Genomic DNA, 23,489 nt, shown 5'->3' with positions numbered 1-23,489 from the left:
AACAGCTCCACAGCATATTTTCTTCCCCAACACGAAGGCCGGCTCATTCCCCGCCAACAATGGGCAAGGGAGAGGCGCAAAGGAAGCACTTAACTGCTACACGCTCAGAGTTTCAGGTTAGTTTATTCTAAGTACCTGTTCTTTGGTACAGGTATTTAGTAGCTGGAAAATACGAGTATTTTCTTAATGAAAAGTGGAAATATTTAAAGAGCTGTACAGCTTTACAGCACACAAAAGCCTTGCTAACAGAATCTGCTACCGCATCAGTGCAAATGCTACCAGCAAGACTGCAGCCATACATATGTTCATCAGTATCTTAATTTTGTTGTAATTCATCTTTCCTCATGTAGTTCATTGTATTTGAAAAGAGTTCAAGGGTGGCTGAACTCGTGAAAACATTCAGTGCTTGCCCAAAGAAGGCAAGCTAAACATTCTTCCAGGTCCCATGCCATTATAAGCACAATTCTAAAGACGCACCCATGTTACAGCTCAAGTAACTTACTCATTCAGTAAAAAGCACCAGTCACTAAAATCTGTATTATATTACAGTCACCATCTTGCAAAGGACTACTGAAGTTAAATGCTAGCACTAAAAAAACTTAAAAAAATACAAATCTCTTACTGTGACTCTTTAAAGATTTGTACAGAACATGTAAATAAGAAAACACTTTGTTAAAATTAAGTCATTCTGCAGTTCATTCAGCGCAACCAGGTAGTATTCAGTTGTGTCTGGTTTTTTATGCTTGTGTCCATTTTCAAAACTTCTCGAATCGCCATGGTAGCATAAGTGGATGGGGGAAGGGAGAACTCCATCTTTAATGCCCTGAATTTGCCATCTATCAGCAGGTGTAAGAGACAAAAAGCAAGAACAAGTGGTTAAGGGTATATATAATGCTTATTCTGGATGCCATCTAAACTGAACTAACAGCTTCCACAACCAACTTCCCCAGCCCATAAAGCAAAACAATCAGCACCCTCGCACTCCTATTCATAATCAACAGTGAAAAATTTAATGAAACAATTTAACATTTTCTCTCAGGACAAAGTGGTGGTTTCAGAGTTTTCTTCTTCTAAAAGCAAACATTCATTCTTTCAGACTCAATTCCTAGCCTGTCTTCACTTTTCTGGAAAGCAGTGTCAAAACACCTTGTGACCAGAGTTAAGTATTTCAGTCATCTGTGTTCAGCACCAATACAAGCTCAGTATACAGACAATTTGTGACTTTATTCCACTTTTGTTAGTTGCAGACATTTACTGCTAGGCATTTACTTGATTTTACAGATGCCTGTAAGAAAATGTAACAGTCAATATAGATGCTGGAGGAATGGCTTGCACCCTTGAGAAATTAGGGTCCTTATTTGGCTGCCCGGCCTTAGAGGTCGTTGTTACACTGCTTAACAGTCAAAAGTTAAATGAAAGCTCTTCCTTAAAGGAGCTTTGAATATGTAGCAGTTGGAAGCAACAGCCAGATCAAACTTCCATTCAGCAAACCAGTAGAAAAATCAACTTACCTGTAGGGAGAACTGGTAATGGTTTTCCTTCCAGTTTATCCAGATCCGTAGTAAATAATGGGATTTTAGGATCATCATATGCAACAACTTCCCTTTATAATATAAATAAAATTTATTATTCTTTGAAATTATTTAACACATTTTATATAAATATGTATTATTATACCACTATTTTTATCATTATTATTATTATTGCAATTTGGTATTTACAACTGAAATTGAATTAGGCAAAATAATGGGTAGAGCTTTAAGTAGAAGACTTGCCTTGGCTTTATGAAGAGTATTAAAAAAACAATTGTAATTTAGTGAGAAGTTTCTTTGCATAACTCATCTGTTTGCCCTTGTGTGCTGTCAGAATTTCCAAGTATACAAGAAGCATAGTTCATGAAATTAAGGGAAGAATGGTGTCAACTCTAAGAGTACCTAGCAGGAGTGAAGCCTCTCAATAGTCATCCAAACTCTGAGAGGGCTTCAACTCATTCCACAGTTTCTGCTGATCATTTAACAGAAATCCCATATGTAACCATGAGGCTGAAAAGCTAACTGGGAAGTGCACAAGCTTAATATTAATTAGTGCTGATGTTTCAAGTATATATATATATATTTGTATTTTTGTGCTCCATCCTAAACCCTCTATATTTAATTCTATGCATCAGTGTTCAAGTCTTTCTGCACATTTGTACAGTTCCCTGTTTAAATGGTCTTTATTCAGCTGTCATATGAAAACTAGGTTGTATCTCTAACAACAGTGATTTAGTAGGGTTAAGTGATACAAATTTTTCTGATTGACAGGTAATTGGGGACCAACTTTCTCACAGCAAGACTACAAGAAAAAACCCTGTTTTGAGTATTATCTATCATTGTCTCAACATAAGTAATTACCTATGGAGTGTTCAGGCAAGCCCTTGCAATGAGTGAACAGCTAGATAAGATGTCTTGATACTCCTCCACCACAGGAGAACCAAGGAAGAAATAAGGGTATAGTTCCACTTCAGCTGCATTAAAAACATGAGAGAAGTGCAGAGATTCCTTTCTATCTGTCTCAGTCTGTGTGCATGTCCCATGGATCAGTCTCATGTTGTTTTGTACTTAAATAAACTCTATGCTGTCAATTCAAGTGTAATTTCCTTTATGCTCCCACTCACCAATTGACATTCTGAGGCCGAATGATAATTTTTCTGTATGCTCCAGAAAGTGAGTAATCTCTGATTTTATGCCTCATGTTGTTGATATCAAGGTTGTCAGCTACCAGCATCTCCTTGTAGGCCTCACCAACTGCAAGAGAGGAAAATATTTAATAGAAGAGAATGTAGTGTGGCAACTTTAAACAGCCCATTTTCATGGATTGTTCCCTTCCCTTACATCTAGTAGTTTTCAGCATATATGGGATAAATGCTACACAGAAGTTTAAAACTACTGCAAATCTTATTACCTGTTTACTTCTACACCCTGATTAGTAGAGGCAGTAACAAATAATGCATCAAATTTCAGCTGAAAACAAAATTTACAAAATACTTTATTGACATTTAAATGCCATCTGATATATGCATTCCAATTTTCTAGACTTCACAGGACTAACCTCAGGTATATGGAAAAAAATGAAGGGCCAGACTACCCATTACTCGCTCATTAAAAAGCAGCAGAGAGAAATCAGCTGACAATTTGACAGTACAAGAACAGTTCAATCCAGTATTGAGGAAAACGTGCAGGGAGCTCATGACTAACCTCCTCTATAAGAACACAAAGAACAGATGAAACTTAGGGCCAGCTACAAAGAGGAACTACACCAGCATTGTCCAGGCACACAGAAATGGTGTTGGGAAAGCCAAAGCTCAGCTACAGTTGAGAGCACCACATGACATCAAGACCGGGAAGAGTTCAGCTGCAACATAAGGACTGAAAGACTACAAGGAAAGCAATGGCCTGCTGCCAATCAGGGCAGCTGGTCTAGTGACAGACATAATGGTCTCAGTGCCTCTTTGCCTCAGCCTTGACCAGCAAAGTGCCCCAGGCCTCTCTTCTTAGAGGCAAGGTTAAGAAAGAGGGACTACCAGTAGTGGGAGAAGATACAGGCTGAGAGAGCTGGCTCACATCATGGTGAAGTTTTTCTCTATCATCTCAGAGACTGTGCAGTTCTAGGGATGTCCCAGACAACTGTGGAAAACCAAGTGCTGCACCCAACTTCAGAAAGAGCAGGAAAGATAATTAGGGAATTACAGACCAGTCAGGCTCTGGTCCCTGGGAAAAATAATGGAGTTAATCCTCTTTGGGCACACAATGACTGTGGTTTTAATAAGGGGGAGAAAAAGAAAAAGCAAAAAACCCACCAACATTACTGTCTTCTATGATGAAATTACTACACCTATGGATGAGGGGAGAGCAGGAACTGTTGCCTGCCTTGCCTTTAGCAAGGCTGTCAATGTATTCCCACAGCATCTGTGTGTCCCAGGGTAGAACATTACAGTGGATGGACTGGTAAGTGGGTAACAGCTGCCTGGCTCAGCATCTCAAAGTATAGTCACTACTGGTTGCAGCTCTACCTGGAAGCAGAGTTTCTCAAGGAACTGAGATGTGTCCTGTGAAATAGTGGAGAAGAGCTGGAATTCAGCCCAACCAATCTGTGGGCTAAACCAAGCTGGGGTGGCATTCAGTACATGCAGGGAGAGGACTGCCATTCAGAGGGACTGAGGCACACTAGAGGAATGGGCCAAGAGGAACCTCATGAAAGTCATCAAGGACAAAATCCTGTACCTGATTAAATCCTTGCAGTGGTACAGGTTAATGAGAAACTCTGCTCTGTAGTCATCTGGGATTCCCAGTGGGAAGGAGACTGAGCAGAGCACCCTGGCAGCAACAAAAGGCTGACATTAATGTTTTAGAGATCTGAAGTGATGTATTGCTTTAAAAGTCACCAAGGTTGAGTAGATCCAGTCTTCCTTTTAAGAACAATCTTAAAGAAGACCTATGTTTTCAGAGTAAGTACTTAAGTTAACAGTCAGACTTACTTTTATGCTTTGGATAAATAACATCAAATCCAGGCAATGGCATCACTACATCGTGGATAGTGTAGTTATCAACATCTCCTTCTTCAATGTGAACAGCTGTGGCTACAGGCAGGACAGAAAAATGAAGTTACCAGTATAGATGATGCCTGTGACAGTTAACTTCAGCTAAATTTAAAATAAAGCCTTTGACTGAAATAAGCTTACCCTGAGAAAGGTAACTACCATGTTTTATCTCCACTTAACAGACAACATTTCTAAGAAAAGAAGCAACAGCCTCCAAGGCTGTCACAGTTACTGGCAGAATCACAGCCTGGATTGCAGTGACTTAAAGCTACATGAAGTAGGGACTGCTAGAGGAACAGCCCCCTTCCATGCACCAGGAATACATAAAGGAGAACGTAGGAAATGCCAGAGCAAATATAAGCAAAGAAAGTTTTAACTGAGTGGAGCTTCTGCTTTACAAGATACTAATGCAATCAAAAACTTATATGGTTAAAACTTCACAGTGTCCTTCCACAGTCCTTCACAGCTCAACTAGGTTTGAGGTCATTCTTGAGAATAATCAGTCCTCCATAGTCTCTCTTCCCTATCCAGTTTTTTTAAAAAACAGGCTAACAAACAGCTCATGGAAGTGTAATATCTAACTTCCAATTCCTTGCACAATTTGTCTAAAACAGGCCAGTGGATTCAGCTATCACTGGGCCAAAACTGGTGAGAGAAAAGAAACTACGTAAGCGGTATCAGACAAACACTGACACAACAAAACTACATGCCTTGTTTTCCTAGGAATCTGAATTATACAGCATCACTGGTTTTGTCTGGTTTTACCTCCTTTAAGTATGAGATCTCCTGGTACAGCTCTAAGGCCATATTCTTCTATTCTCTTGCTCACCATATTATTCCACACATAACTCTGGTAGCTATGAATATACATTAAACGATTATTTCTTGGTATCTGGAAGTAAAGAAAAAAAATTAAACACTAGATAAATGTATTTTTTGGTTTTTCTGACAATCATAACCAAAAAGGTGCATATTTGAAATGTTACCTTATCCAGCAAAAAGACATACACAAGTTCTTGGTATACATATTTGATTTTTGTTCTTTGTTTGAGAAAAGGATATGTGAAGAAATAATGCTTTTACACATTTGAAATCTGCACAAAAAACCCTGTGCTTAAATTTACAAAAAAATCCCAACACTTTAAACTCTACAGGTCAAACATACAGGTCTATTATACAACACTGAATTTATATTCAACCTCCTGATATCTTAAGTAAACTCTGCAGCTGTGAAAGCACTGTGTTATTCTAATTATCTTCTTTATAAACAAGAAATTATCCCCCCATCCTACAATGGGCCCAGTAGTTTGCTAGTGATGAGGTATTTTCTCCAAAGACTTGATCTTGATTACAGCACTTGAAAATGACAAGTGGATCCATCACCTCCATATCAGGCTGATTCATTAGCTCACCATCAGTTTGATTTATACTTTTAAAGCAACAGGAAAACACTGAAACTGAACAGTTGCACAAATCTCAGATCTGTATTATACATAGCTACTAAGTATAACTGTATTGCTTCCCACATACCAGAGAGACTGTTGTATAAATTGGAAATCTCATTTTGCATACATTAATTAGAGATGTCTTCAGTTACTGCACAGCAGTACTTCCAGCAAAAATGCAGGATAAATGTAAAGATTTTTAAACTTAACTTTAACTCATCAAGCATCAATGACTCTATTTTAAATTCATCCTGATACCATCAAAAGAATGTTTATTCAAGTAAATACTGCCCAACTTTTACACTCACTATGCCAAATGCAGAGATTATGTTCTTCATTCCATACTTTAAGAGTCCACGTAGAAGCTGTCCTTCCACGCACCTTTTTACAGGTAGTTTCTTGAGGGCTGCTGCTGGATCTTTAGTCTTTGCCCATTCTTCTCTGCATTTGACTAAGTATCCCTTTTCAGCTAGAACAAGGATGTAAAACAAAAACATTTTAACTATACACCAAAAAAAGCATTCACCTCACCTTTCATTAAAGCAGCCGAAAAATTAAAGTTTCTCTAATGGTAATTAGAAATTAACAGAATCACAGAACACTTGAGGCCGGTAGGCTTCACATGGAGCTTGAACAGACACTGTTAAGTATTTAGGTCCCTTTTTAGCCCCACTGCAAGAAAGTGCACAGCAAGGAAAGTGAGGCAGAAAGGGAGAGTCTGAAGATTGCTTCTCCACTGCTAAACTGGCTCAAGCTTTTCCTAAACATATGCTGACTGGAGAAGAGGCAGAAACACATGAAGCATCATTTTTCAGTTCTCACCTCCTGGTCGTGGTTTTAATATCAAATCCATTACTTCATTCCAGTTGTTCTGTAGAATAGCTCTAGGATTCAAACAGGAATGTGTATTAGGAATGGACTAAATCTATTTTAAAGGGATTTATCCAACTTACCAAAAAAATATGTATTAGTGTTTAGACTTATGCAATATTAAAAGTAGTGCTATTATGCAAGATAACTGCTGAAGCAAGTTCAGAAACAAGATCTTTCTTGAATCTAAATTTAAAACTGGTACAGGCAATATGTTAGAAAAATGTTCCCAAAAATATGTTAAGTTACATGGTGATAAGAGTAAAATTAAAAAAAAAAAGGGGGGGAGGATGAAAGCAACTCATACCTGCCAATTTGATAAGTAGGAACAGCTGTGGTTCCAAATCTTTGCATTCCATAGTAATTAATGAATCCAATTTCCCTGAGTGAATGCATTGCTTGCTCTATCTGCTCATCAGTTCCTGTTATGTTTCTAGCATTGGAAAAAAAATTATAGACAGATTAAGGGTTTATGCTATTTTGAGATGCCCTTTATATTAAAACTCAACATCAATATTTATATAGCGTGCATCAAATTCAACACAGTCTCCTGCCAACAGGACTTATTTTTTGTAGAACAAGTTGCACTGATATCGCTTATCTATTTAAAGAAAAAAAACCCTTTAACAGAACCATCTAAATACCTACTAACATACTACCTGAGAACAACAGTGAAATGGTTCCCTTGCAGTTCTCCCAGTTTCAGTGGATGGTTCTTGTAACTGAAATTTCCTAATTTGAAGTTCATCAAACATTTATTCAAATGAGCAAGTCTTTGTGCAGTGATTCTAAAAAGAAACAGACAACAGTGACCAACCTATGCTTAGAAAAGCAGATAAATACAGAAATGCTGCCATTACAAAATGAAAAACAGCGAGTCCAGTTTCCCCAATTTTCTATTGTTGCTTTTTTCAAAATACTTTAATGAAAGGAAGATAATATAAAATTCTTAAGGGTACTCATACAAAAGAAAATGTATACTGTGACAGACAGTTAGCACCGTCTTTTCACATCTATATTAAAACATGTATTCCAGAAAAAGTATATTGCAGCATTGATGTATACTGTACCCCACAAGGTGAACTCTGCATTATTTGAGTAACTACTTCATGAATACATACACCCAGTCAGCACAGTCATAAATACAGAGTTAAATAAAATTAGCTACTGCGTATGCCTAGTGCAGATGAAGGAACATGGAATCCAACGTGTCACTGATGCCTGCCATTTTTGTTGCTAGTATTTTTGGAAGCATACCCTGTTCTTTGCATCACCAAGCTGTTCTTGGACATTTCTGCTCAATTTTAACCAGGATAGTGAAGCTTATGAACCAGCATGGCCAGCATACTCAGCTTAGAGCAGGCTGGCAACTGGCGATGTCCCCTCTCCTGTGCAGGAGAGTCAGGGGCTGTGGCACCATGGAGCAGACTCCACCCAACAATTAGAGCACTCTGGAGCTCTCGGACACAACACTGAACGTGATAATGTTAAAAAGTAAATGGAACAGCACCTGAGATGGCTACACCACACAAGTGGTTAACTGTTACCACCTTGCAAAGCTGCCTTGCATCAACGTGAATCTGGGGCTTCTCACAATTGACAACTTTCCTTTTACATGTGTTAATGCACACAAATACAGAACATTGGGAGGAAATATACAAACAGTTCTGTAGTGGATGCCCTCCTTTTAACAAGGATTTGATCAAACCTCTGGCTTTCAAGATGTGAATTCCTCACTCAAGGAGTGTGGTTTTCAGAAAGTTGTAAAAAGTAGTGCAGGTGGGATATTCCAGCCAGCTAAAATGATATTGCAATACATGACTGGGAGACATCTGTCATTCTCAGTTATGGACCTAACACTAACTTAAAGTGCCCAGAAACCATATAATTATCTTAGACTATGACAAAGTAGATTTTATTTTCTCTTAGAAAGTGACTTAAGGAAGTAGGTTAAGGCAGGAAAAACTCCTCACCATTTTTTTGCCCCTTCTGGCTACTCACAGATGAGCAAGGGCAGTGTTAGCCTTCTCCAGCACTGTTCAGAGAGTACAGTGAGAAAGAAAAAAGGATTCTAGCTGTAGAAAGGGGGAAACAAAAGCCAGGAAGGAAGTGGGACATTATTTTCACCATGTCATTCTGTTTTTCTGCTGTTGCATGAGATCCAAGCAGCCTAAGAGCAGGCAGGCAATCTGTCCCACTGCCTCAGCCAAGTACACGTAAGCAGCCCATGACTCAGAGCACCAGTGACTGAAAATACCAGCAGTAATCACAGAACACAAAAGGATTAGCGCATCTTCATTAACACCTGTGCTTTACAAGGTCAGGACCTGTACCTGACATTTGTGTCACTGAGTCTTTTAGGTATTTATCCAAGTTACCACAGCAGAAGTGCAAATACTCCAGACTGTACTTCTACTCACCTGAGAACAGCGATCTCTTGAACTGTTATAGCCCTTTTATCTTTAGTTCCCATGTAGGAAAATATGTTTGGCTTCACTCTTAAAAGCAACAGTAACAGATATTATGTATATTAAAATAGTAAGAGATCAAACATAATTTTAAGCATAATTGCCTAGAATTATTAATCTTATAAATTAAAAATAGAAAAATATACCTACATTCCTCAGAACTGGGTTACAATTTGACATGTGTGTTATATTTTCTAATCTCACCCATGAGTACATAACACACAAGAAAACTTCTGTTTTAATTATATGTAGACAATTCACTTTTAACACAACAGTGCTTGCAAAATATGAACTTTGAAGTACTTCTTTATATACATTAACTCAATAAACAAATGAACAGCCACCATCAAATTCACAAAAAAAAAGTCCCCTTTTTCCTTAAACTTCAAACCTGCCTGTTTGAATACCATGCCTGCACATTATGAGAGAGGATGAGAAGTTAATTTAAAATTTAATCCACTCCTCTCCCTGAGAGGAAAGTTTCCTTTCCTTTTCACTTTGTACTTTAGAGCCAGTGTTAGATGGCGTATTTCCAGTTATTCCAGTTAAGGGCTCCAGGGGGTAGCAGGATTGCCACTATATACAGTCTTCCACCTAACTATGCTCTTGCCATCCTGTTCTCAATGCCAATACTAAGTAGTTCACTGGTTAAGGTCTAGATTACAAATTTTTTTTTTGGACAAGAAGGACGAAAGAAAAAGTGGGGAAGTTTCCCTATGAGTAGATCACCAAACTGACCCAATTTTAAAACTGATCTTCCTCTGCAATTCACTGTGCTCATGTCACGCTTTGGCAAATCTTTTTGTTTCTGCACTTGATGGGGTGAAAGGAACTAAGCCAGTGTTGCCATGGAGAAATTAATACATGGAGCAACAGTTTATCAACTGTAACTGTTTAGGAACTGATCAGCATATTATCACAACAATATCTGACAGGTTCATAACATACTTGCATATATTCACACACTGGGGAAAAAATGGCTTTTAATTCACGTTACGTACATTGAGGCTTTCAGCTGCCAAGCCTTTCTCAGATCAGCCAATGTAAATTGTGGACTTTTTCCACTGAAGCAGTAGAGTAGTCTTTAAAATTTCTTAGGCTCATTTTGTTCCATTCTCACCTCCTCACAAAACTTCGATATTTAAAATTTAATATTTTAAAGTAACTTTTCATGTTAAGCTGTCTACAAATTAGAGAATAGCAATCACTTGTGTTGCTCTTCCATAATTATGAAGCATAATGTTTACAGCAACAAGAAACATGGAGGTAGAGGGCTGCATGCCAGCCAGGATGGCAGAAACAACAGCCTTACCTTAAAAATTTGGACAGGACATTGATGGCATCCATAGTGTCCTTGTTCTCCTTGTACAGTACAAAATGGCAGTAGCTTCCCCTAGATTTTGGCCAAGAGTGCTTTCTTGGATCTTTAAAAGCAAAAAGGTTAAAGTGTCACTTTTTAAAAAATTTAATATTTTTGCCATTGCAGCTACATTTATTTTAAATATGTAAGATTCAATTTCTGCTAATTTCCATCTGCTTTAAAAAATGAAAAGGAAAGAATTAATTACTGACAGCAAAAGCTGTAAAGCACATTGAAAAGAACGCCCCTTCCACTGGACTGTAAACTTCTCTTTAATCAGTTCTGTCACCTAGAAAATCCTGAACGAAATTGTGACAGTTCCTTTATCATAAAATGATCTGAAAATGTAGCCTAGTCATTTAATTGCTGTATCACCTGATTAAATTTCTCAAAACCATTATCATTATACTGACTTTCAGCAATAGAAGCTACACCACATTTCTTCTAGCTCCTTCTATAATTAATAGTTGAGAACCACTGGAGCCCAGTTTGTGGGAAGACTACCATTATTATTTATAGTACAGACATATTCTTTATTTCTGTAGTATTTTTTCTGTGTGCCATACAAAAGAATGAATCGTATCACTACAAAACCCTAAGAAACCAAGCTCAAAAAATTGCCTTAAGATCGTTCTTTTTTAAAATCCAACGGGTGCAAGAAACTTGGTACAAGAGAGACATGAACATACAACCATGGCAGGTATGGTGCCATGCTTAGAGAAGGCTAGAGGTTGAAATGACTTCAGATCCCACAGATTAACAACTGATTTACAATTCTATTTGACATTTTCTGTAGAAGGAAGGAAACTGTCAATGATTTGTTAAGCTTTTTTTAGCACATAAAAACCACCTGAGATAAAACTTTTAGTTTCCAATAACCCACTGTCAATGGCATTAATGGGAAGAGAGACTGATTCTACAGAGGTTTAGCAACCAACTGTGAAGTTCCTTCAATTCTGAGGTCTATCAGTTCCTTGTTATTTAAGAAAGAAACTAACAATTTGTTTTGTTTTAAATAAGAAGTCCCTTATCTCTTGAGCCACTAAGCGGACATACCTGGTTTTGTAAAAAAAACGCATAAGCATTTTTCATAACCGGAAAAGCTAACTGAAAAAGCCAGCCTTATTTCAATATTCAAACACCAATGCAGGAAGGAAGTTCTTGGGAAATACTGCTCTTTTTTCACACTGGTTTTACAAAGTCCAGATATCCCACACAGATAGTAAGTATGTTTAATTCTTGCTTGTTTTTGAGAAGCTGCCATTCATGCACACACTTCTGCAAAGACAATTTTGCATGCTACAGTATAAAACACTGTATGTACACGTTTTAGTCACCGAGAATTCTTGCATCACTTGCCTTGCACCATCAGTTTCTAAGCACAGTCCCCCTCCCACAGAGTTTCATTGGACCTGAACTGAAGACCTCGTGCTCCTGCTGGTCTCCCTTTCTGAGCCAGCACTACTCAAACTCAGTCAATGAAACACTGCATTCAGCTGGAAGAGCAAGGTTCTCCACTAAGATCTCAGCAATTAGAAGAGAAGAGAGTAAGACAGAGCTCAATTCACAAAGGGGAACCCTCTCCAGCTGGAGCCATTCTTTATATTTAACTAATACATCTTGCACATGGTCATTTCAACACAGGTTAAGAAGTGAGCTCTAATGTGATTACACTAAAAGGACTCTGTAGGTGCTACACAGACCAATGGGCTCCTCATGCTTCGGGCATCACAGCCATGACCCTATCCAAAGGAGGCTGCAGCCACAGTCCTGATACTCAACCCTTCCTCGCCCAGTGCAAAGCATTCAACCGGGTAGATGGAGCAGTGGGACAATTTGCAGTCCTTATCTGTGTTTCAGAGCTGTGTTTCAGAGTCATGTTACATTTTTGACAATAAAATTGTATTTCCAAGCCCTTTTTCCAAGCCTTTTGCTGAAACTCAAGGCTTGGAAGCTCTTTTTTAATAGCAGAGTGTGTGATAAATTCTTTTAAAGTTGTATAAAGACAGATAGTGTCTGAAATAGGGGCTGAAGGGCAAAGGCTTGGCCAACTGAAATCCATTGAAAATTTACTATAGTTGTCAACATGTACTGAAAAAATTGATAATTCGTATCACCTATTACTAGTACTAGTAGACTTTCTCTGCACCAAATGAATACTGCCTATACTGCACTACAAAAAAGAGGCAGAATAAGCCTAATTCTTGGCTATTTCAGGGCATTATAAGTAATACTTATGTGTAGGGATTTTTAAGAAATTGTTACAAGTTTGGCCAGTCCTGTTGCTATTTAGGAGGTCATAATGGTTGGCATTTCATTTCTGTTATTATGAAATGTCAACATCTCTTACCTGTTGCAGTTCTGACCTCTGTCCCAATGCAGAGCATAAAGAGTACAAAAGAGTAGCATTTAATTTTTAGACTGTCAAAGGGTTTTTAGAGGTGAACATGCAGGTTTATGGTTATGGGATTGTTTATGCTTCAGGGAGCATCCAACAGCTAGGTGGTGGAGACAGCAATTTAGACAGTTATGGAATGGAATCGTGCAGAGGCAAACAGTGAACATATGGAAAGCTTCAATTGGAGATGCAACAAACTTAATTTGTGGACAATGATGAAACAACAGTTGACTGACAATTTAGTAAGACAGTATTTTAAGTATTTGGAGGATAAACTGACTATAGAAACAAAGCAGCTTCTGATTTTAAATTTTAGGAAGCACATTTGGTAATGTTTTATGTTATTAACAAAGTAATCAGCTATCTCAGCTAATAATCCAATATTCTACACTTCTGAAATGTTGCTTGCCTGGGGAGCCCATTCATGGCTGAGACATGTTTGTGGCTATATAAGAAGAAAGATAAATATAATCCTGACTAAAAAGAACTTCAATCTTACAGCCATAAGCATTTGCACACACTCACAGAAACTGTCATCTCCACCAACAAATGCACAGGTGCCTGCAGCATCACAGCTGGGGAATCCAAGTTTAAATAAATGATGCTTCTCTGCATCACAAGATGGTGCTCCACATAATGTTTTAATCCTAGTGATACACCACTAAATTCTTTTCAGCATAATTCGAATACTTAAATTCTTTTATATATTATCCCTTAAATCAGCTTAACAACATCCACTTGAGTGTAACAGTGGTTAAAGAACAGAAGCAGCAGAAGGAAAAGGTGGAGGAAAAACCATTACAAATGAGCAGAACAAAACTGGCTGAGGAGAATTCTGTGCTGGTAAGTATACATACTCCATGCATAAAGCATGCAAACATACACATTTTCTAAACATGACTAAATAAGACACAAACACATTATAATTGGACCAATAAAAATACAGCATTCCCATATTTGCTTATAACAAGGCTTAAACAAACAAGTAAATTAAAGGGGAAATTACTTTATTTCCCATTTTAAATGACTCTATTTCTTTATCTTTCTTCCATCTCCTTTGTCTTTAAAATTAATGGGTTAGGTTTACATACCATCATTTGTAGTAGGTTGAAATAACAGGGGAATGCAAACAATTTAAACCAAGTCTTAGTGTCTTTAGTTAAATGTGCACCATTCTGCGGGTAGAGAATCCTCTAAACTTACAGTAACAACAAATTTTCAGTAACATTAAAAGATGTAAAACATGTTAATTTATTCCCAGTATCCAAAACGGTATTTTGCTAGATTAAAGTGGATAACACTTCATTTTGAAAATCTTTCATGACTTTGACTATTTTGAAAGATTAACTGTGTTCTATAATGAATAAAGATCATTTTCTGCAAATATAATTAGCCTTGGAAGCAGAAGTAATGATCATGGTAAACTATGTTCATATGAAACTATAACTCTGAGAAAACAAAAAGATGTTTGTCTCTACTCAAGTCACTGAGAATTTTGTCATCAATATTCAAGACCATCAAGATTACATCATCTATCAATCTAATGTACATTTTCCAACTACAACCTCTTACATCCACAACACACAAACACACAGTTAAGATCATGAACGTTAAATACAAAAAATACTGAAAATAAAGCCTCCGTTTTGCCTATTCCCACTGAAATAGAAGATAATGTTCTCTCTTCTAATATGGTTGTACTGGATGAATTATTTGGAAAGAAAAACAAGTAGAAATTTCTATTTAAAGCATTTCTTGTGGTCCTAATCATTTTAGATGCACAGTATCAGCTGAAACAAGGAAAAAACGAAGCAAGACATTAGGAAGCACACTCACTTGAAGTACTCACTAACAATTCTTACTTTGGGGATAATTTTAGCATTTACTTCACCCATCTGCTGTGATACTGAAACTCACTTGCCAATGCTTTTTTCCCAGCAGCATGATAAGCAATAATGTATTTCTTTCCATCTCTATCTTCTGTTTTAGTCTCTAGTCCTGGAAACAAGGACTTCACAGCTTGATGGATGATGGTTCTTTTTTCTTTGGTGTCTTCAATTACCTGTGTTAATACACATATAAGCAGAAACCAAATCAATTAATACAAAAGGGGAGGGTGCCTTAAAGGAAAAAAAATAGCTAGATAAGATTATTTAGTGTGTGAATGCTTATTTGAAACTACCAGGTATAATCCTACTCATCTACCTGTCCCACATTTAGCTCAACAGTTATTCTTTCAATATGTGGAATATTTGAATGCTTAAAAATAGCAAAGTTTTAATGTAATTTTCTTATCTTTCTTGTTACAGAAGACCATATTTATCTTCTTTTCCATTAAATCACTAAACACTGACCTTGAAAGTAGTGTTCCATCGGGATAGATGGTTTATGTAAACCTCCTTATTCGTTAAAACAATACTAGACAGGAAACCAAAATACTGCAAGGTAATTTTAACACCACAGGAATTAAAACCTATACTTAAGTTCCTGTGTACAGTCTTATCAAAATCAAAGTAACAACTCACACACGCATGAATTTGAGTACATCTGTAAGATTTCAGAGAATTAAACCCTAAACTGGACACAGTTTGGTGTTATCTGTCACATCAAGTTCAAATTGCTCTTATACCTTACACGCATTAGAAAGTGTGTACCTTCTACTCCCTCCCCCAGCCTCTCTCTGCCCCCATCCCAAACTTCTTATCATTTATTAATTTTACCTCTATGGCAACACTAGTTTCCTTATTCTTAAAAAGCTGGAGCTCCTCTAAACGCTGCTTGTCTTCGTCTGACAAAACTGTAAATGTTTCTTCTGATGGGTCCTAATACATATTTGGGGAGAAAAAAACAAACATCCAATAACCCTCATGGAGTAACTTCCAGTCTTTCAATGCTCTTGCTTAAGGAGCATTAAGAAGCATAGCCATTACCAAATCTGCCTCGAAATTTACCTCATCATCCACTGGAACAGAAAAGTCATCTAAATGGCTCACACGTCCATCTTTGCCTATTTCATGGACAACAAAGTCTGAGTATCTGATAGAAAGAAACATGCATTACATTTGTAATAAAAACCCTACATCACATAAAGTCCTTTCTCAAAAAGCTGTTAGCAGAATTCACTGAAAAATTCTGAATTTGTGTAAATAATTAATGTAAAACAAACTTAACAACCATGAGAAAGCTGTACCTATTCCCACCCCCCAGAAGGATAGCACAGGAACACACAGTAAAATGCAGCAGACCTCTCTGCAGATCACCAAACACCTGCTGCAGTTCCTCCGAGTCATTCTCTCACTAGTTTGAAGAGATCAGTAATGCTTATCCTCAATCCCAGTCCTTACTGGCAATTAAGACTCTACTGCATTGCCACAATGTGCAATGTATTAACTACTGCATTATCTCTGTCACTTCAAATAACCTGCAAAATAAAGTGCATTTTAGCCACTCTACAGAAGGCAGGACAAATTCAGCTTTGTTCATATATTCAGTTGTACAGAACATCATTCAAATAAAGTTACTCTGCATACTTTATGACAGCAAAAAAGAATTTTACTTTGACATTTTCAATTCAGTCACTCATGTCTAATAATAAAAACAGCCCAGCTATAACAGAGCACAGTCGGTTTGTGTTGCAACTGCTAAATTATTTTTAAGCAGCACTTGCTAGCAAAGTGGAAAAAAAAAAGAGAATAATTCTTATTCTATCAATGTTGAAAGATGAATAAAACTTCACCATGGGAAGTTTTACACTGTACCTCACCCAAGCCCCCTTTTGCCATCCCTCAGTGCAGATATACACCATATTGGTAGTATTCCTTCCTGAGGAGTGCTAGGTGTCCTCTCCTGTATTATCTGTAGCTGTCGAGACATGCTAGTGATGGTACCATAAAAATGCCAAGAATGAATTAATAATAGGTGGTAAAAACTAGAATAAAAAAAACCAACCACAAACCCACGAATTTTCTACCACATGGCTACCTTTGGCCAACCAAAATTGGCAGATTTCCCAGAAGAAGGTTCAGCACAGACTATGTTTCCCAGAGAAGGATTACACTAGCTGCTTAATGCTGCACATAAAGATTAAACACATACATAATATGTATATATCATTTTATGTAAAATTATCTATGTATGAAGCCAGTATTTAAACACAGGGACTTTTCAGCGTGTAAACAAAGCAAACTGAACTGCTTTGCTAAGTCAGAGGAACAGTGATTCTCACTTCAGTGACCTTTTGTATTTGCATTCTGTTTTATTCAAAGCTATTCTTTAATTTTAAAAACATAGAAGTTTCATTTTAAAAAAGCTACTAGGCACCAAACATCTTATTAAATATATAATGTATATGCATAATAAATTCCACATCCTGAATTTTGAAACTCCCTTCTATGTAAATGACATTACTGAGCAGATGATAATTTAAAGCCTAACCATCCTTGTTTACAGACATTAGAACAAAAAGAAGTCAGAGAAAAGCAAAGAACCAAAGAAAGATGGTTTTGATGCCATTTTTCAGTGCATCTGATATCAGCACTGAGGAGAGGTAAAAAAGGTGGGTGTACTGCATAAGGTTTTATGTCTCTGCTGCTGCCAGAGAGCAAAGGAAACAGCAAAGGTCTACTCATACACAGCTTCCTTCTTCGGAGCTCCATTTGACAGGAAAATAAATTAAAAAACAAACAAACAAAAAAAAACCCCAAAAAACCAACCACACCCCAAAAACCCCCGAAAATCCCTAAACAAACAAACAACAAAAAAACCAATCCACAATCCAGCAAAGTCCTAAATTAAACCATTCTTTAGCAGTAAAAAAAGTAATGAACCTCACTTAATCCAGCTGCAATCTGCAAGTCCAAAAAGGAAAATGGAGAACTACAGCTGTGTTACACAAGGAATTAACATATGAAACAAGACAAAGAGTTACCTCTCTTTTAAGATTCCAGAAAACCCTTTGTGAGAGCTTACAAATTTAGTTATGCCAACATCGCTTTCTGTCAGTCCATGCTTCATCATGTCTGCAAAGCTCTCTGCATCTCCATCTTCATCACTATCCTCTAGTTCCTCCTCTTCCTGCTCCTCACTTTCCTCATTGGGGATCATTTCACTTTTCCTGTCCTCGGGTTGCTCTGTTACATTCTCAATACTCTGCCCAGAGTCGTTCCCTGCCTTAGACTTCTCCAAGATCTTCTGCCTTTTAATTTCATCTGCATTGGCCACATCTTCCTCAGAGCGAGGACGTTTCAAGGATACACTATTCATGTCTACAGTTTCCATGTTTAAGGCACAGGGTAGGATAGGAAGCCCTGGAAAAGAAGAAGGAAGGCTTATTTTCTGTCTGCTAAGAGCAATATCAATACATAGCACTTCACTCCAAGGACTCTGCCCCCTGCAATTTTTCAGGAAAACCATAAACTTTATGCATTTAAATTAAACATCATGTAAACATTTTGAACACCTAGAAACAATATATACTTAGGGAGAAAGAAGGAAGATATTATGAGGGCAGCATGCAAGCTGGACTACAGCAGGACAGGATTCAGTACTCCACTGACCATTTACCACCATCACCACTCTTGCCCACCCTTACCATGGCTGCCTGCAGGCCTGTGCACACACAGGCTCTGCTGTCAACAGCAGGTTAGCGCCTAAGAAACTGTTTGTTCCCAAGCCTTCTCTTAACCATGACTACCCTCAATTACTCCCTTTTCTATCAAGATTCCATCTTCCAAAGACTGAGAGAGAACGGCTGAGTTCCCACAAACCTGAAATCTCAGGTCTTTGCTTTCTATGTACTTCCAACACACACAATGCTACACAATTCAAGGTGGCATCAATTCAGCCCAAAAGATAAGAGGGATGAGATACCAAAATCACTGAATTAGTGAGATAAACAAAACAACAAAGAAATTAAATTATCTCTGAGAAGAACATGACTACTCACGCTGGTGGAATAGGGCTCAGAGCTGCCACCCTTGTGTCAGCAGAACCACTGCCTTCAGATCTGAAAAAAAGAGGAAAATAACTCTTTGAGAAGGTTTTATGGAAAAAAAAATATAATGAAAACATATATGAATGCAATCACATATGGACTCAGACAGACATGTTAATAAATACAACTGCCAAAGTATAACCACCCTGGTGAAACAACACATTATTGCTATTAGCAAGATACAGGAGAGAACTTTGGTTTTATTTCTAAGTGTATAAAAGGAAACTGGGGTTCCTATAATTAGGCATGGACAGGACCTTTCTCTCAGCATCACCCAATTGGCACAGGAGCGTACTGGGGATAAAGTGCAGGTTTTGGTAGCAGGGGCTGCACGGGAGGAGGCCATGAACTGCCCTGTGTGGGCCATGGCCAGTTCAGCTGGCTCCATAAACCCACTACCTGCCATCCTCCAACTCATCCAACAAGCACACGGTGCCCCCGCTCCAGTTCATCAGAGAAAGGGAGAAGCTGCCAGTGGCACCGAAGGCAAAAGAAAGCACAGGAGGAGACATGTGACAGAGTGCTCAAAAAGGGACAGGGAGGCACGGAGAAGGGGACAAATGCTGTGGACACAGCTGGAGATGCACTCTTGGAAGGAAACTCTCCACACTGGAGCAGGGACACCCTTGAGGGGCCCATGGAGAGGACGCACATGGGAGCAGAAGAATTGAGCAGAAAGCAATCTCCATGTACCAACCCCAACCTCCTGCACTACCACTGCCTTGCCCAAGGGCCAGAGCATAACCTGAGGGGCCAAGGAGTAAGGGGGAAGAAAGCAATTTTCCCCAAATCTGTGTTTAAGTAGCGGTCTTTTGTATCACCAGCCAACTGGTAATTAAAAGTTAACTGGTCATAAATTAAATTCCCCATATCAAGTCAATTTTGTCCACAACAAACAAGTTTCTAAATTAGTATGATTTAGCCGTTACTGAGAAATTAATCTAGGCAGGGAACAGTATTTTAGAGCTACATACATCACCCTGTATTATTTCTCCAGCCACTAAATAGCATAATCTAATTTTAAAGGGCATGTTTTTAAAGGAAGTCCCACAACTAACTTGATAATCAGCATTTGCTGGGTTGGTAAGTAACTGTTACCAGTTAGCTGCTAGCCAGGACTGACTTCATGGCCTGGACACCCCAGTGAAGAAATCACCAGCTTAGGCTAAAGGGGCAGGAACAACTGTTTTAGAAACACCTGAAATGTTTTGCTCAAGTGAAGAACTGAAAATGAATGCCACAAAAATAAATGAACAAAAGGGAAATAAGGAGAGAATTATAAAATTAAGTGTGTGTATGGTGTGAAGAGTGTTAAGACAGGCAAGAAAGCAGAACAATTAGCGAAACAATGTACCTTCAAGCTGAAAGCACCAATTTGAGTCTGTCTTCAAATAAAAGTTAATAAAATCCTTCTTTCAAGAGGAACAATAAATAAAAGTCATAGCCAAGGGAAGCAATTCACCGCTGTTTCCAGATTGTCTTCCCATGTACCAAAATTTATAGAGGCTGGGTTATAAAGCACTGAAGTGGAAAAGGCTTTTAGATGGCTTGTATCTTCACATAGCGAACAAAACAGCATTCAGCACAGTGAAATCCTCTGAGACACCTGCCAAAGGTAGTAAAAAGAGAAATCTCACGCTTCTTAAATAAAACTGTAATACCAGTTATTGAATTATACAGACTGTTAGAAGAATTCGATGTTGGGCACAAACACCCCAAAGTTGTCACACACAGACTATTCTAACAGCAGAACAGTGACTCACATACTTCAGAGTACTATCCTGTGCCCGAGGGCAGCCACCGTCGGGGATAAATTCTGCAGGATAATTGCCTGAAGGAGCAAGTTGAAGCGAGCGGGGCACACACTGCCTCACTTGTGCAGACTGCTGCGGAGAGGCTCCCATTATTTTTTGACAGCTGCTCAATTGTCTCGGCCCTTTTCCTAACAGGTGTTTCCATAAAAGCCGGAATCTGCATAAACATCATTTTCGCAGCAATTTCAGTGTTCTAATAGAGACTGAGTTTACTACTACAAATAAAACACTTGACTGTCCTCAATAAGAAACGCCGAGCGGTGACTCCCGGCGCGGTACCAGCCGAGCAGGCACGGCGGGGGCTGCAGGGCACTGAGGAGCCGAGCCGGAGCTCGGCAGCGCAGGGTGCGAAGCCGCTTCCTCATGAGACGAGGCACGTGGGATTAAAAGGCGACCGAGGAGAGGGCGATGGTGCAGCATCAGCGCCCCAGGGCCCAGCCTTGCGGCGGGGGCAGCGCGGAGGGCGCAGGCGGGGAGGGCAGCGGCGCCCGGAGCCCGCGGGCCGGGCCGGGCCGGGCCGGGCCAAGCTCCCCCCGCAGCGCTCCGGGCCGGGCCGGAAGAGCCGCTGCCAGCGCCGAGGCTGCCGGGGCAGGGCGGGAGGACGCGCTGGGGCCGGGGCAGGCGGGGCACGGGGGCGAGGGAGGAGGAAGGGCTCTGCCGCGGGGGTCCCGGCAACACGCGGCAGCGGCAGGGGGAAGCCCGGCGCCAGCGGGGGCGAAGCTGCCCCGAGGCGGAACCCCCCCGGCCCCGCGCCCGGCGGGGAGCGGAGAGCCGGCCCCGCCGCGGAGCCCTGCGCGGCAGCCGGGGGAGGCTGCGGCTCCGCCCGCCGCTAGGCAGGAGCCGCCGAGGGGGAGCCACTTACCCGCACGCCGGCACGGGAGGACGGCCCGGGCGTCAGCGCGGCGGGGCGGGCGGCGGAGGCGGCACGGAACGAGCCCGGCCCAGCCCGCGCGGGCGGAGGCGGCCCCAGGCTGCGCCCGCCCCCGGCCGGCCCCGCCGCGCTGACGCCGGGCGGGGAGCGCAGCCGGGGCCGGGGGTGGTGCCTGCCCGGGGGCCGCTCCTGCCCGCGCTTCCGTCACCGCCGGCCCGCTCGGGCTGCCTGGGCAGAGGGCAGGGTAGGCAGGCGGTGATTTACGGAAGAACTGTAACTGTGCAGAACAAAAGTTTAATTTCCAAAAGGCGGCTACAGCCAAAGCAGGGAATCGTGTACACGAGAGGATGGCCTTCCTGAGCCTCCCCGGCATCTGAAACACGGGGCCCTAATTGAATATTAGTCCCTGGACAAGGGAATGTTCGAGTATCATTCAAAATCTACCCTGTACCTATGCAAATCACTTCAAAAACCAGGACAGATCTGTGCTATCAGTCCTTTCTGACATAGTCAGAATGTCATCTTCTACCCTCTTTTCTATTTTAAGCACTGGTGCAAGGAAGGTATTTTCATTAACTTCAACATGTAGATTGTCCTTATTTTTAAGACCCTGTGTGCCATGTCCCAATCCCAGCCTGTCTCAGACTTCCTCTGAGCCAGGCTATTAATAATTTAGTGTCTCATATTTCTTATTCTCTAGGTGTATTGTATTCACAGTCTTCTTATGTGATGAGACTTACAACTGGTATATGTATATGGGTAACTTATTTTCTCACCTCTTGTACTTAACCTTCCCCCTTAGAGTAGAATAAGAAAGTAACACAATAGAGTACTTTGCTTGGGATTTTAAAAATCCCAGGTATGCATGAATTCCTCAATGACTAGCTTATAGTCATTATAAGACCTCATCTAGGAAGAAAGGAAGGAGCAAAGATGCAGCTCTCCTTAGGTCTGAGCAGAGATATATCCACAGAGGTTTATTTTATAAAGCCCTAGGGGATCAAATATTTGTCTTTTCAGCCCTGTCAAGCCTTCACACTTGGAATTTAATTAACCCACCAGATACCAGTAGGGATATGAGGATTGGGTTCAGTGCACTTCTGAGGAGAGGTGAACAGTGGACTGGAAACAGCAATGGAGCTTAGTGATTGACAAGGCAGATGATGGCACTTCTGACAGCTGTAGTGCCATGGAGGAAGCCAGTGCTAGGACGTCACCAACTCCAGGATGAGTGGTAGGGGCAAGAGAGAGAGCTATGTGTCATTTGAACATTGCTGTCATTTGGCCATTGACTATGGCTGTGGTATGTTGAAAAGTTGTTTCTTCACCTCTCCCAGGCAAAAACATCTTGCTGAAAATATCTGGCTGGGGGAAACCTTCAGCAAGATTTCTACCACGCATTGGTCCAACTTTTTCTGTCATGTAACTTCTTGCTTCTTCTATCTTGTACAGGAGAGCTTCCCTAAAATACTCATTTTTCCTCCTCCAAATTCCCACATTAAGTACCTCCTTGTCTTCAAAATCCTTGTCAGTAATTAAGTAGCTTGTATCTTACAACTGTGCTTGGTGTGATAATTACCCTTCTCTTAGTTTTCCCTGTTGACTACGTGTTCATCTATCATCTACTACCATCAGCTCAGATAGAACCTGGAGTGGTATGAAGTACCTCATACAGAAGAACCAGCATTTTGA

At 40.0% G+C, this 23,489-nt stretch overlaps 1 protein-coding gene across 3 annotated transcripts; it reads right to left on the bottom strand.

Annotated features, from left to right (window-relative positions):
• Positions 1 to 104: 104 nt before the first annotated feature.
• Positions 105 to 21,851, bottom strand: PUS7 (pseudouridine synthase 7). 3 transcript variants are annotated; one of them, XM_038154312.1, is made up of 19 exons: positions 21,789 to 21,851; positions 20,467 to 20,718; positions 19,065 to 19,124; positions 18,048 to 18,426; positions 16,072 to 16,156; positions 15,841 to 15,942; positions 15,038 to 15,182; positions 13,073 to 13,090; positions 10,675 to 10,786; positions 9,315 to 9,392; positions 7,554 to 7,682; positions 7,202 to 7,327; positions 6,847 to 6,908; positions 6,333 to 6,493; positions 5,345 to 5,471; positions 4,517 to 4,618; positions 2,657 to 2,786; positions 1,512 to 1,603; positions 105 to 836 (listed from the first exon to the last, which is right to left on the bottom strand). In XM_038154312.1, exons 4-19 carry the CDS (start codon positions 18,395 to 18,397, stop codon positions 700 to 702), a joined length of 1,956 nt encoding a protein of 651 aa, XP_038010240.1. In that variant the 5' UTR covers positions 18,398 to 18,426; positions 19,065 to 19,124; positions 20,467 to 20,718; positions 21,789 to 21,851; the 3' UTR covers positions 105 to 699. The 3 variants fall into 3 exon arrangements, with proteins under 3 accessions (XP_038010240.1, XP_038010241.1, XP_038010242.1); XM_038154313.1 differs by lacking the exon at positions 21,789 to 21,851 and adding an exon at positions 20,876 to 21,778; XM_038154314.1 differs by lacking the exon at positions 13,073 to 13,090.
• Positions 21,852 to 23,489: the final 1,638 nt, after the last annotated feature.

This window comes from Motacilla alba, chromosome 1A (genome assembly GCF_015832195.1).
Source record: "Motacilla alba alba isolate MOTALB_02 chromosome 1A, Motacilla_alba_V1.0_pri, whole genome shotgun sequence".
Taxonomy (NCBI): domain Eukaryota; kingdom Metazoa; phylum Chordata; class Aves; order Passeriformes; family Motacillidae; genus Motacilla; species Motacilla alba.
Note: the sequence above shows the minus strand (reverse complement) of the source record. Positions and strands in the feature narration are given on the sequence as shown.